The sequence below is a fragment of the Macaca mulatta genome, chromosome 19, assembly GCF_049350105.2.
Source record: "Macaca mulatta isolate MMU2019108-1 chromosome 19, T2T-MMU8v2.0, whole genome shotgun sequence".
Lineage (NCBI taxonomy): Eukaryota > Metazoa > Chordata > Mammalia > Primates > Cercopithecidae > Macaca > Macaca mulatta.
The window spans coordinates 8,784,832-8,796,570 of NC_133424.1; the positions used below are offsets into that span (position 1 = coordinate 8,784,832).

General features: G+C 64.7%; 3 protein-coding genes across 8 annotated transcripts; 2 read left to right on the forward strand and 1 right to left on the reverse strand.

The window, feature by feature from the left end:
* Positions 1–110: 110 nt before the first annotated feature.
* On the forward strand, positions 111–4,462 carry TGFBR3L (transforming growth factor beta receptor 3 like). Of its 2 annotated transcripts, none has more exons than XM_077979881.1 (7): positions 111–374; positions 1,836–1,972; positions 2,051–2,362; positions 2,890–3,016; positions 3,116–3,274; positions 3,467–3,539; positions 4,192–4,462. In XM_077979881.1, exons 1-6 carry the CDS (start codon positions 308–310, stop codon positions 3,532–3,534), a joined length of 870 nt encoding a protein of 289 aa, XP_077836007.1. In that variant the 5' UTR covers positions 111–307; the 3' UTR covers positions 3,535–3,539; positions 4,192–4,462. The 2 variants fall into 2 exon arrangements, with proteins under 2 accessions (XP_077836007.1, XP_077836006.1); XM_077979880.1 differs by having other exon boundaries at positions 153–374; positions 4,280–4,462.
* A 1,218-nt stretch (positions 4,463–5,680) lies between these two features.
* Positions 5,681–8,581, forward strand: SNAPC2 (small nuclear RNA activating complex polypeptide 2). Of its 4 annotated transcripts, none has more exons than XM_077976285.1 (5): positions 5,681–5,889; positions 6,775–6,831; positions 7,057–7,125; positions 7,390–7,699; positions 7,796–8,581. In XM_077976285.1, the coding sequence occupies exons 1-5, from the start codon at positions 5,707–5,709 to the stop codon at positions 8,113–8,115; spliced, it is 939 nt and encodes a 312-aa protein (XP_077832411.1). In that variant the 5' UTR covers positions 5,681–5,706; the 3' UTR covers positions 8,116–8,581.
* Positions 8,582–9,806: 1,225 nt separating this feature from the next.
* On the reverse strand, positions 9,807–11,482 carry CTXN1 (cortexin 1). Of its 2 annotated transcripts, none has more exons than XM_077976283.1 (2): positions 11,240–11,482; positions 9,807–10,901 (listed from the first exon to the last, which is right to left on the reverse strand). In XM_077976283.1, exon 2 carries the CDS (start codon positions 10,850–10,852, stop codon positions 10,604–10,606), a length of 249 nt encoding a protein of 82 aa, XP_077832409.1. In that variant the 5' UTR covers positions 10,853–10,901; positions 11,240–11,482; the 3' UTR covers positions 9,807–10,603.
* Positions 11,483–11,739: the final 257 nt, after the last annotated feature.

Sequence of the window (11,739 nt, forward strand, 5' to 3'; positions counted from 1 at the left end):
CATTGAGGGGAGACTGAGGCAGGTTTGGGAGCTGAACGGGAGGTGTTTGTAGTGACTTGCCAATGGATATCAAGCAGCTGGTGTGAGGGACCCCCTACTCCTATTAGCCACAGGTTGGGCAGCAGAGGATCCCTTAATCCCTCCAGGCCTTGGACATTGGCTCTGGTGTCAGCCCCTCAGTCTGCCACCCCCGCTCCCTGCCTCCCTCCTGGCCAAGGACAGGGCCACCTGCCCACGTGCGGGACCTGGGTGCAGCCCAGCTGGTGTCTGCTCTGGCCCCGAACACTCCGACTTCAGCTGGTCCAGCATGCTGGGCACCGTGCTACTGCTGGCCCTGCTCCCAGGGATCGCCACCTTGCCCAGCGGGCCACCTGGTATGTATGAGCAGGGAGGTGACTGGTCTGTCATGCTTCTATCACTATGTCACCCTCTTTACTTTTTTTTTTGAGATGGAGTCTTGCTCTGCCACCCAGGCTGGAGTGCAGTGGTGCAATCTCGGCTCACTGCAACCTCCACCTCCTCTGTTCAAGCGATTCTCCTGCCTTAGTCTCCTGAGTAGCTGGGACTACAGGCATCCACCACCACGCCTGGCTAATTGTTGTGTTTTTTAGTAGAGACAGGGTTTGCCTATGTTGGGCAGGCTGGTCTTGAACTCCTGACCTCGGGCGATCCACCTGCCTCGACCTCCCAAAGTGCTGGGATTACAGGTGTGAGCCACCGTGCCTGGCCGGTGTCACTCTTTTTCATCTAGACCTCTGGTCCTCCTCTCGGGGTGGGGACGGGGCAGGGGAGTGGGATGGGGTCTCTGTCCTCCATCCCAAGGGTGGCTCACAGCCCCACTTCGGCAAAGCTCCCTGCAGCCACGGAGAGGGCCAGTCTACCCAGGCACTCTTCAGAAGTGGGTATGTGGGGACGGATGAGGGGGCTCATGCCTGTAATCCTAGCACTTAGGGAGGCTGAGGGTAGAGGATCGCTTGAGGCCGGGAGTTCCAGACCAGCCTGGGCAACATAGAACCCTTATGGCCATGTTGGCGAGTGTCTGTGGTGACAGCTACTGGAGAGGCTGAAGCAGGAGGATGACTGGAGCCCAGGAGGTGGAGGCTGCAGTGAGCTGTATTCGCACTACTGCACTCCAGCCTGGGCAATAGAGGGAGACCTTGTCTCAGAAAACAAGGAAAATGGATGTGCAGGCATCTTTCGTATTTGGAGATTATCCGTTTTACCGGGACCCCGCTCAGCACCTCCTGAAGGCAGACATCAGTGTGTGTGTAGGGGCACGGAGAGGGGAGGGGACCCCATGGCTGCCTTAGCCTGGACAGGTGGAAGCGTCTCAGATCTTGGTGGCCTGGCTGGGCTTTGGCTGTGCCCAGGAGAGCCTCTAGGGAAAGTATCCTCTTCACTTCCCTTCCTCGTTGGTGACAGCACCTATGTCCCCTTAGAAAGGGGAACCGTCGGTCCTGCTGCGTCCCCAGGAGCAGCCCTGGGGAAGGTGGGGGAGCTCTGACTTCACCCAGCCGGACCCCACCATCGGGTGCTCCTCACCGCGTCTCTTCCGCCCCAGGGAGGCCTTCGCCAGCTTCGGAGGCTTCTCTAGGGGCTCATGGCTCTGCAACCGGCTCAGCTGCTGGGCTGTGCGGGTCCCAGGGGTCGCCGGGGGCACATCACCGTCAGGGGGAACGTGGCGGGGAGCCCGTCATGGGTGAATCCGCCGCCGCAACTGCATCCCTTTTCCAAAGGCGGCGGCGGGGGCGAGGTGGTACGGTCACTTTTCCCAGAGGTCTAAAGGGCAGCGCGCGTTTTCTCTCTGGGCCGCCCTCCCCCCCACCTCCCGCCAGCACCCCCGTTCCCCGCGGCGCCCGGCCCCTGGCTGCGCAGACCCCTCTTCAGTCTGAAGCTGTCTGACACAGAGGACGTCTTTCCGCGCCGCGCGGGGCCGCTCGAGGTTCCGGCCGACAGCCGCGTGTTCGTGCAGGTGGGGGCCCCGCGGACACCAGGGGCGGATGGGGGCCGGTGGGGACGGGCAATCCGTGATGGCGCCTCCGTCCCACAGGCGGCCTTGGCCCGTCCCTCCCCGCGCTGGGGCCTGGCCCTGCACCGCTGCTCAGTGACGCCGTCCTCACGCCCGGCCCCGGGGCCCGCCCTGGCTCTGCTGCGCGAGGGCTGCCCCGCCGACACCTCTGTCGCCTTCCCGCCACCGCCGCCGCCGAGCCCGGGTGCCACCCGCCCCGCGCGTTTCAGCTTCCGCCTGCGCCCGGTCTTCAACGCCTCGGTGCAGTTCCTGCACTGCCAGCTGAGCCGCTGCCGCCGCCTCCGGGGAGTCCGCCGGGCGCCTGCGCCTCTGACGCCGCCGCCGCCATCGCGGGTGCGCGGGCGCAGAGCTTGGAATCCGGGCGCCGGGGTCCTTCGGGCACTGGGCACGAGCGACTCTGGCAGTGGAAAGGGGATACTCTTGGGGTCTGAGGATCTGGAGGTGGGGAGAGGTGGGGAGGAGGGGCCATCTCTGCCGACAGTTTCTCCGGGGACAGTGTGGACACTGGGTTCCCCCATGGACAGCTCTAGAATCCTTCAGGGCTGGGGGTTGGATGTAGAAGACCACTCAGGGGACACATTTCTGGGAACTTGGTGCTGGGTCTCACACGCTAGGTGCTGGGAGACCCGGCCCATGCAATCTTGTGGGGCTGGGATTTGGGGTACTTAGGGGCTGGGCGGCTAGCCACTTGTATGAGTAGGGGCTGGGCTCAGGGATCCCTAAGGGGCCGGATTTCCAGGGGTCCCATCTTGGCTGTGGTGGAGAGCGGGACTCAGGTCTCACTTGGGGGCCCTGGGGACCAGAGCCACGATCCCGGTGCCCTAATGTCCCTGTCTCTTCCCCACCTTCCTCTCCCCCAGTGTCTGCCTCAGGACGAGGCGTGCGCCGGCACTGGCAGTGGCAGCGCCGAGGGTCTGGCTGCCGACGGCCCCCACCTGCACACGCTGACGCAGCCTATCGTGGTCACCGTGCCGCGGCCGCCCCCTCGTGAGCACGCAGTCCTCCTCCGCAGGGAGCCGTGGGGCGGCAAAGGGGGTGGGAAGGACACCTGGGACTTGGAACCAGTCAGCGTGGCTCTTCCCACAGGGCCGCCCAAGAGTGTCCCCGGCCGCGCCGTGCGCCCTGAGCCTCCCGCGCCGGCCCCTGCGGCCCTGGAACCCGCGCCAGTGGTGGCGCTGGTGTTGGCAGCCTTCGTGCTGGGCGCCGCACTGGCTGCCGGGCTGGGCCTCGTCTGCGCGCACTCAGGTACCCACCTCCGCCAAGCCGGGCCCCCAGTCTAATCCCGCGCGTCGGGACCCGGGGCGACGCGATCCCGCCTGTGGGGCCTGATCAGCCCTAGCTAGGCCTGCCTCCGCGATGCCCGCAGCAGCCCCCAGAGGCCGCCCTTAGCCTGGCGTGGTGCGCAGCAGCCCTTCTGCAGCTCGCCTCTACTTCCAGCGCCCCCGGCTCCCGGCCCGCCCGCGAGAGCCTCGCCCAGCGGTCCCCAGCCCAGAAGGCCCCAGTGAGGAAGGTAGGTATGGAGATGGAGTTGGGGGAGGGAGGAGATGACAGTGACGCTTCCTAGCGCTTAGTTCGTGCCAGGCACTGAGGTTTTTGGGGTTTTTGTTTGTTTGTTTGTTGGTTTTTGAGAGGGAGTTTCGCTCCTGTTGCCCAGGCTGGAGTGCAATGGCGCGATCTCGGCTCACCGCAACCTCTGCCTCCCGGGTTCAAGCGATTCTCCTGCCTCAGCCTCCTGAGTAGCTGGGATTACAGGCATGCGCCACCACACCCGGCTAATTTTGTATTTTTAATAGAGATGGGGTTTCTCCATGTTGGTCAGGCTGGTCCGGCACACCCGACCTCAGGTGATCCTACCGCTTAGGCCTCCCAAAGTGCTGAGATTACAGGCGTGAGCCACTGCCCCCTGCTGTTGTCAATGTTTTACGCCTATGAACTAACTTAATCCCCTTAACCTCCAGGCGGACACTATTATAATCTCCATTTTAGAGACGAGAATAATGAGGCATTCTCTGAATTAAGTAGCTTGTCAAAAGTCAATACTGGGTGGAGCTTGGATTCGAACTCAGGCAGTGGGTCCAGCCAGGAGCATTAGGTGGGGAGAGGCATTACACGAGGAGAACTCAGCATTCAGACCCGGCTCCCACTCTCACCCCGGCATACAGACCGATGGAAGAGGTCAGTGGTCTGCTGGGAAGGGAGGTGGCCCGCGTAGCGTCCCCTCTCTTGCTGAGCCTCAGCCACCCCTCCCAGAGATGGTGCGCCCCCAACGTGGTCCGGAGATACACCCAGCTACCGCTTCGGGACCAGGACCAACAGGACCGGACCCGCCTCCCTGGACCTCGGACCTGATGGGGCCACGACCCCGGTGCTTCTCTCCTCTCCGTCCCTCCCACCCACCTGTGCTCAAAATAAACCTCTGGATTGACCGGCTAAGTTCTGGTGCAGTCAGTGAGCGCGCAAGGTGCGGGGTGGGAGATGGGTGGGGAGGCTTGGGGAGAAAGCTGGGAGTAGGACTTGGGGAGGATTCCTGAGAAATCCTGATTTAGAGGGGTGGAGCCTGGGGGCGGGGCCCATACCCCCGCATACCCGTGTGCACTCCCGGGTCATGGGAGACTCTAGGGCGTTTTGTCTCAAACAGAAAGCGACACCTGGCCGAGCGCGGTGGCTCCCGCCTGTAATCTCAGCACATTGGGAGGCCGAGGTGGGTGGATCACTTGAGGTCAGGAGTTCCAGACCAGCCTGGCCGACATGGTGAAACCCCGTCCCTACTAAAAAAATACAAAAAAAGAATTAGCTAGGGCGTAGTGGCGCGTGCTTATAATCCCAGCTGCTTGGGAGGCTGAGGCAGGAGAATCGCTTGAACCCAGGAGGCGGAGGTGGCACTGAGCCGAGATCGCGCCATTGCACTGCAGCCTGGGCAACAAGAGCAAAAATCCGCCTAAAAAAAAAAAAAAGCGACACCCAACCCCACAAGAGTAAGTTTAAAATAAACCCTCCCCCTCCCTCTTCTCCTTACCCGGACAACTGCCCATCTGCCTCCTGCGATCTTCCTCAAGCCAGGCCTTCTCTGCTCTCCACTACCCACGCCCGGACCCTGCCCTTGCTCGGCCTCGATCTTCTGCCTCTGCTCCGGTCTACTCCTGCTCCAGTCTCCTTAGATTGTCAGTCTAGTCTAGAGCTCCTTAAATCTCTCTTGCCTTATACAGGCAAGAGTGGGACTATCAGCCCCAGGCTACAGAAGAGGAAACTGAGGCTAGGCAAGGCTAAATCACTTGCCCAAAGTCCCCAGGCCTGTCTGACCCCAGAGCCCAGCTTCTTGACCACGACTGGATCTTCGGACTTGACCTTTCAGCCAGAACCCACCCCTCTGCGAGAAGCAAAGTACACAGTAGTAGCTTCATGAGTTAGTCCAGCAATAGGAGGGCACGAGATCCAAGGTGTCGTCCCCACTTCATAAATGAGATAAAGTGCAGGCTGAGGGTCTCCTTGGCCCCGCCCCAGTTCCAGTGCTGATCCCCCCCCCCTTCACTTCCATTGGGGCGGGTCCCCAGGCCTGCAAAGGCGGAGCCACACCCCCACGTGCGTCCGCCTCCGCGTGGTGCTTTCTGGCCTCGGCGGCCCCCGTAGCTCCGCCCGCCGGAGACCTGCCTTACAGCGCCTGCGTCTTTCTGACCGGCATGAAGCCACCTCCCAGGCGGCGAGCGGCCCCGGCGCGCTATCTGGGCGAGGTGACCGGTCCCACGACCTGGAGCGCTCGCGAGAAGCGGCAGCTAGTGAGACTCCTGCAGGCGCGGCAGGGCCAGCCGGAGCCGGACGCCGCCGAGCTGGCCCGGGAGCTGCAGGGCCGGAGCGAGGCTGAGGTGAGATGCGGTTCTCCGGACCAAAACCAGGCTGGAGACGGGGCTAGGGTAGGGCGTAGAGTGGGCGGGGCTGCGGCAGGAGCCGGCGGGGCGGGGCCAGGAATGTAAGCGAGCGGAGCTGTGGCGTGGGGCTGAGGGGCGGGGCGTTAGTGGGTGAGCCTGGGCTGGGTGAGGGGCGGGGCGTGGGCGGGAAGAGAACAAGGCCTAGGGGCGGGGCGAGCTTGGGAGCAAGACGTGGGCGGGGCATAAGTGAAGCGGAGGGGCGGGGCGATTCTGGGGGCGGGGCGTGCGTGCCGCTGAGGGTTGGAGAGTGGGTGAGTGGTTTGAAGGGCAGGGCGAGTCTGGGGGCGGGGCTTGGGCGGGATAAGAGCAAGACTTAAGGGCGGGGCCATTTTGGGAGTAAGGCGTGGGTGGGGCGTGGGTGGGATGAGTGCAAGCTTTAAAGGCGGGGCGAGCTTCGGAGTAATGCGTGGGTGGGGCGAGGGCGAAACGGGCGGAATGAACTGGGAGTAAGATGCAGCCGAGGCCAGTCTTGAAGAGCAACGCATGCTGTTGGACAGGATACGAGCTTGAAGTGAGAGTCAGGGAATGGGGAAGAGGGGACGAAGAAGAGAGTTGAACGGGGTAGTAGCCAGCATAGGGTTGGGCCCTGGGCTGCGTGAAGGAGCCGGAACTGGTCTGGGCCTTACACCTTCCTTAGGTAGCTGGTCAGACTCTGGATGGGGTAGGGGCCTTGGCGGTCACTGGGACTCCTAACACCGGGCTAGCAGGAGACTAAGGCGCAGTAGCGGGGCCCAGAGCAGGCAAGGGAGCGGGCTTTGGCTTCTCTGCTGCAGCCCTGAGCTCATAGAAGCCTCATTCGGCCTCCTCCTCTTTCCTTTCTAGATCCGGGTCTTCCTCCAGCAGCTCAAGGGCCGTGTAGCCCGGGAGGCCATTCAAAAGGTGCATCCGGGTGGCCTTCAGGGACCAAGGCGCCGGGAGGCACAGCCCCCAGCCCCCATAGAGGTGAGGCAGATGAACAGGGCGAGGCTGTCCAGGGCAGGTCCCTGGTGCGTAGGTGGGAGTTGTGGAGGATAACCTGATTAGGGGATCCCCAGGAGGGGCAGGGCTTGGGGGGCCCTTGGAGGCTGATCCCTGGGCTGACCTTGTACCTCTGGCTTCACTCAGGTCTGGACAGATCTGGCTGAGAAGATAACAGGGCCACTGGAGGAAGCCCTGGCAGTGGCTTTCTCGCAGGTACGGCCATCCCCCAAGGCAGGTCGGGGCGTCCCAGAGGACAGGGTCACTGGGCCAAATCATGTGAACCTGGGCCCTGGGCCCTTCCTGTTGCCAGCTCTGTGGCCTCCATCAGTCACTGGACACCTCGAGCCTCAGTGTCCCTGGCTCTGAGGCCATCTCCTGTCTGAGCAGCATCTTAGGGTGGCCGAGAGGATGGGGGAATGTGTAGACGGTGAGAGAACTTTCTAGCTTCCCTTACTCCCTGATCGTTCTGCCTGCCAGGTGCTCACCATCGCGGCCACGGAACCGGTCACCCTCCTGCACTCCAAGCCCCCCAAGCCCACGCAGGCCCGTGGAAAGCCGCTGCTCCTGAGCGCCCCTGGAGGGCAGGACGACTCTGCCCCTGAGATACCTAGCTCCGCCCCCAAGGCACCTAGCTCCACCCCCGAGACTTCTGACCCTGCCCCTGAGAAACCTGCGTCCTCGGCTGGTCCCTCCACTGAAGACGACTTCGCTGTGGACTTTGAGAAGATCTACAAGTACTTGTCCTCTCTCTCCCGAAGTGGCCGCAGCCCTGAGCTCTCAGCAGCTGGTGAGAAGGATGAGGGGGGGCGCAGAGGCAGAGGGATCGGGGTCCCTGGCGGCAGGTAAGGGTGTCTCCTTACCCCTCCCCTCCATCCGTCACTAGAGTCGGCTGTGGTCCTCGACCTGCTCATGTCACTTCCAGAGGAGCTGCCCCTCTTGCCCTGCACAGCCTTGGTTGAGCATATGACGGAGACGTACTTACGTCTGACAGCCCCCCAGCCCAGCCCCGCTGGAGGGAGCCTGGGGCCTGCTGCCGAGGGGGACGGGGCTGGCTCCAAGGCACCAGAGGAGACCCCCCCAGCCACCAAGAAGGCCGAGCCCAGCGAATTGAAATCGTCCTGGCAAGCAGCTGGGATCTGTCCCCTGAACCCATTCCTGGTGCCCCTGGAGCTTCTGGGTCGGGCAGCCACCCCTGCCAGGTGAGGGGCATGGCGGGCAGGAGGCACACCAGGCCCCCTGCCCTGGCCCTCGGTTCTGCTCGGCTGGCACTGGCTCTTTCCGAGGATCCCGTCGTGTGGGAATGTCCCTGAGATGACGCTCAGCTGTGGGGCCTCTGAGACGCCCCACACTTTGGGGGTTTCAGAAATGGAACCCCCGTTGTACGGGGGTTCGGTGGGGGTTACGGGACTCCACTCACAAGCCTTCCGACCTCCAGGACAGGCGGACAGGGCTGGCCTCCCCCAGTCCCCAAGCCCCACTGTGCCTTGTTGTCTGCTGGGGGCCACAGCTGGCACTGCACACCGTAAACGCTCTCACACGTTTCCCCTTCCTGTACCTCATCTTCACTTTCTTCAACTGACCAGTGGTGGATACTACTACCTGCTGCCAGCTCCTTCCCCTTCCCGGGGGTATTCTGTGACCATGAATAAAGTCCTCATTATTCTCTTTCTCTTTCGCCTGTGACTTAAAGATAGAAGTGGGGCCCCTGAAGTGTCAGAGCTTGGGGTCACAGGGCTGGGGTGTGTGCCAGGGAGGAGAGCTGCCAGCTGTCTGGTCTGATGAGGCCTGGGGTGAGGAGCCCCTGGGTTACTGTAGAGCTGACAAGTGTGGATGGGAAGGGGAGAGCCAGCAGGGTACCTTGGGGACAGGTGTCAGGGATGGGTTTCAGAGTAGGGCAAAGTCACATGGCACTGGTGGAGGGGAGAAGGCAGCAGAGTGGGGGTGGCCCGGCGGAAGGAGTCAAGCCCCAGGCTAGGGGGCTAGAGGAGAGAGGAAGAAAGGGGTGGGCTGTCCCAAGTGGCAGGAGGCTGGTGGGAGTGGAATGTGTCCCCTGGGGTATCCTTGGGACCTCAAGGATTCCTAGAAGGCGGGGAGGGAGGGGCGCTGGAGTCAGGGCTGACCTCAAATCCCTGGGGGTGCTGGGTCCCCGCTTGGGGCTCCCTCCATCAGCCTCACCTGCCCTGTGGGTGTGGACTGGGGGTCGGGTCTGAGGGAGGGAAACAGATGTCCTCCCACGGCACCGCGCCCTACGCCCAGCTAGTAATCCAAGTGGGTAAAATTCTGTTCGCGGAGTCTGCGTTCACCCAGCCTTCCTTTTATAGAAACGCTCGTTCCTCCCCACACATACTGCACACGGCTCCCCGGGGGTTGCACATCTCCTGGGAGGGCCTTGGAGCGCAGCCAGCCCGCTCCGTCCGTGGTCACCGTTCCACCACGCCAGACTCACAAACGCTGCCAACGGTGGTGGGCAGGGGGAGGAGGCTTAGGCTGCAGGTACAGTCGTCCCAGCTCCCCGCAGGGCTGACTCTCTCTCACCACCCCCAGCGCCTCCCCAGGTCAACAGAATTGTGTGTGGAGGGGAGGGAGGGAGCTGGGGATATCGAGATGGTTACACATCAGCCCCGCAAAGCCGGTGAAAGGGCCTGTGATCTTGGTGTCTTTGCAGTCCTGGGAAGCTTTAAAAACATGCAGAAGCCAGACCTAGGTTCCACTTCCAGCCCTACCAGACTCTAGCCATGTGACTATGGGGCAAGGAAGTCACTGGAGCTGCCGGCCCTCGGTCTCCTGGCCTGTAGAATTGGGATGCTAACGGGGCCTGGCTGATTCTCACCATCCCGAAGAGGAGATAGGCTATAAACAGGAGGTGCCAACTCAGCACGCTGCTTGGCATGCAGTAAGCGCTCAATAATAGCTTTTATTATCATGTTCGGCTCAGAGGCAGGGAGTAGAACGGCATGGGAGGGCTGCGGGAGGCACGGCAGGGGAGTCGGCGGGAAGTGGCAGGAGGGCGGATGGGGGGCAGCGGTGGGCACCGGGGCAGGGCGCGCTGACCTGTCCAGGGGCCCGGGTTGGGGGCAGTAATGATCCTGCCCACACTCTCCCGCCACGGCAGGAGCCACGCATCCTCGACACAGCCGCCATGGCAGGCCTTCGGGCTCCGTCTCCGGGACAGGCGGTGCAGGCCAAATTGGTATGCAGCGTCTGCCCCGTGGGCCCGAGAGAGCCGGCCCCGCAGGGCCAGAGCCCAAGGACGGGCTCAACACTCAGTCAAGGTGGGGTTGACGACGGCCAGACAACAGGGGAGGGAGGAGGGACAAGGGGGTCCCCACTTCCAGGAAAGCACAATAGCAGAGCCACTTACACGCTGGGGAGGGGGCGGTGCGGGGGTCCTCCTCCCTCCTGGGATTCAGAGGCGGGGGGCGGGGGGCGGGGGCCAGCCGGGCGGGTGAGATGCGCAGAGAGGAAGGGACAGGGCGGATAAAGGCACGAGGTGGGGTTCCGGCCAGGCCAGGAGGGGACATGGGAGGGGTCTCGAGGGGGAACGGCTGGGCTTCTCCCAACTCCCTCCCCCTCTACCCGGGGCAGGGAGCTCCGAGGCGGGATCCTGAACGCAGTCCTGGCCCCGCGGCGCCCCCCGCAGGGCCGACCCTCGGAGACCCAGTGCAGGGCCGGCTGGGGGGCGCCGCGCCCCTCACACCAACGCGTAGTCGAACTGCCCGCGCTCGAGCGCCTCCTTGTGGTCGGTCCAGGACGAGGCGGGCATGCGGCTGTAGGGGTCGAGCAGGATGCGCACGCAGCGCACCATCAACAGCACCAGCACCACGAGCAGGCAGAGCACGAAGGCGAACACTGTGCGCTGCTCCGCATCCAGGCCCGCGCCCACCGGGGGCCCCGTCGACGGCGGCAGGGGCTCCGGCGACAGCGTCCACGTCGCGCTCATGGCTCACATCGCCGCGCGCCCTGCGGAGGAGGGGACCCGCCCGGGGCGCCTGGGATGAGGCTGCGCCCTCCCTCCCGCGCCTCCTCCGCTTCGCCCCCTCCCGCCGCCGCCGCCGCCCCCCTTACCGTGCCCGACCCCATCCCCCGCCCGCGCCTCGGTCCCCGGGCTACGCCCATGCCTGGCCCGCCGGATCGCCGCCACCAGCACGCGGGGACCCAACTCTGGCCGTGCGCGCAGGTGGGGGCGCGGAGAGCCGGGAAAGGGAGCCGGCCCGGCCCGGGCCGCACACAACAGGTGCGAACGACCGGCCGCGGCCCGGGTGCGCGGCGTGGGGACGGTCCCCGCGGCCCCTGCCCCCCGCTCCCTTTGTTCTCGGCGTCCCGGGACCCCCTCCCCCACCGCCCCCGCCCCGGCGCGCCCCTCACCCTGGCTTCGACCCGGACGGGGACCGACCGCCCGGCGGCCGCGCTCTCACCGGGACCCCGGCGCCGGCTCCGCGTTCGGCCTCTCCTCGGCAGCGGCGGCGGCGGCCCGGGCTCCGACTCAGCCCACCCCACCCGCCCCTGGAGCGGCGGAGACCGAGGCAGGCGAGCAGCGCGCGAGCCGGGCCGCCGCGGCTGTTCCCATGGCGACGGGGGCGGGGCCGCCGCGGGGGGCGGGGCTGCGGGGGGCGGAGGCTGCGCAGGGAGCGGCGCGCGAGCCCGCGACCCCGCCCGGGCCTGCGGGAGGACGGAGCTCCAGCCCCGGGGACCCGCGAGCACCCAAGACCTCGCCAGGGCGTGGGCAGCTGCCACTCCCACCTCCACTGGCACCTCGGCCCCCTCAGCCTGCCCTGTGCCTGCATTCTCCTCTGTGATAGACCCCACTCCAGACTCCGTTTGTGGGGG

Bases quoted from the DNA above. Each gene is read 5' to 3' on its own strand.
- CTXN1 (XM_077976283.1), bottom strand. From the start codon at position 10,852: ATGAGCGCGACGTGGACGCTGTCGCCGGAGCCCCTGCCGCCGTCGACG.
- TGFBR3L (XM_077979881.1), top strand. From the start codon at position 308: ATGCTGGGCACCGTGCTACTGCTGGCCCTGCTCCCAGGGATCGCCACC. The intron at 375-1,835 runs GTATGTATGAGC...ACCTCCCGCCAG, and splicing joins CTTGCCCAGCGGGCCACCTG to CACCCCCGTTCCCCGCGGCG. The intron at 3,275-3,466 runs GTACCCACCTCC...CTCTACTTCCAG, and splicing joins CCTCGTCTGCGCGCACTCAG to CGCCCCCGGCTCCCGGCCCG.
- SNAPC2 (XM_077976285.1), top strand. From the start codon at position 5,707: ATGAAGCCACCTCCCAGGCGGCGAGCGGCCCCGGCGCGCTATCTGGGC. The intron at 6,832-7,056 runs GTGCATCCGGGT...GGCTTCACTCAG, and splicing joins CCCGGGAGGCCATTCAAAAG to GTCTGGACAGATCTGGCTGA. The intron at 7,700-7,795 runs GTGAGAAGGATG...ATCCGTCACTAG, and splicing joins CCCTGAGCTCTCAGCAGCTG to AGTCGGCTGTGGTCCTCGAC.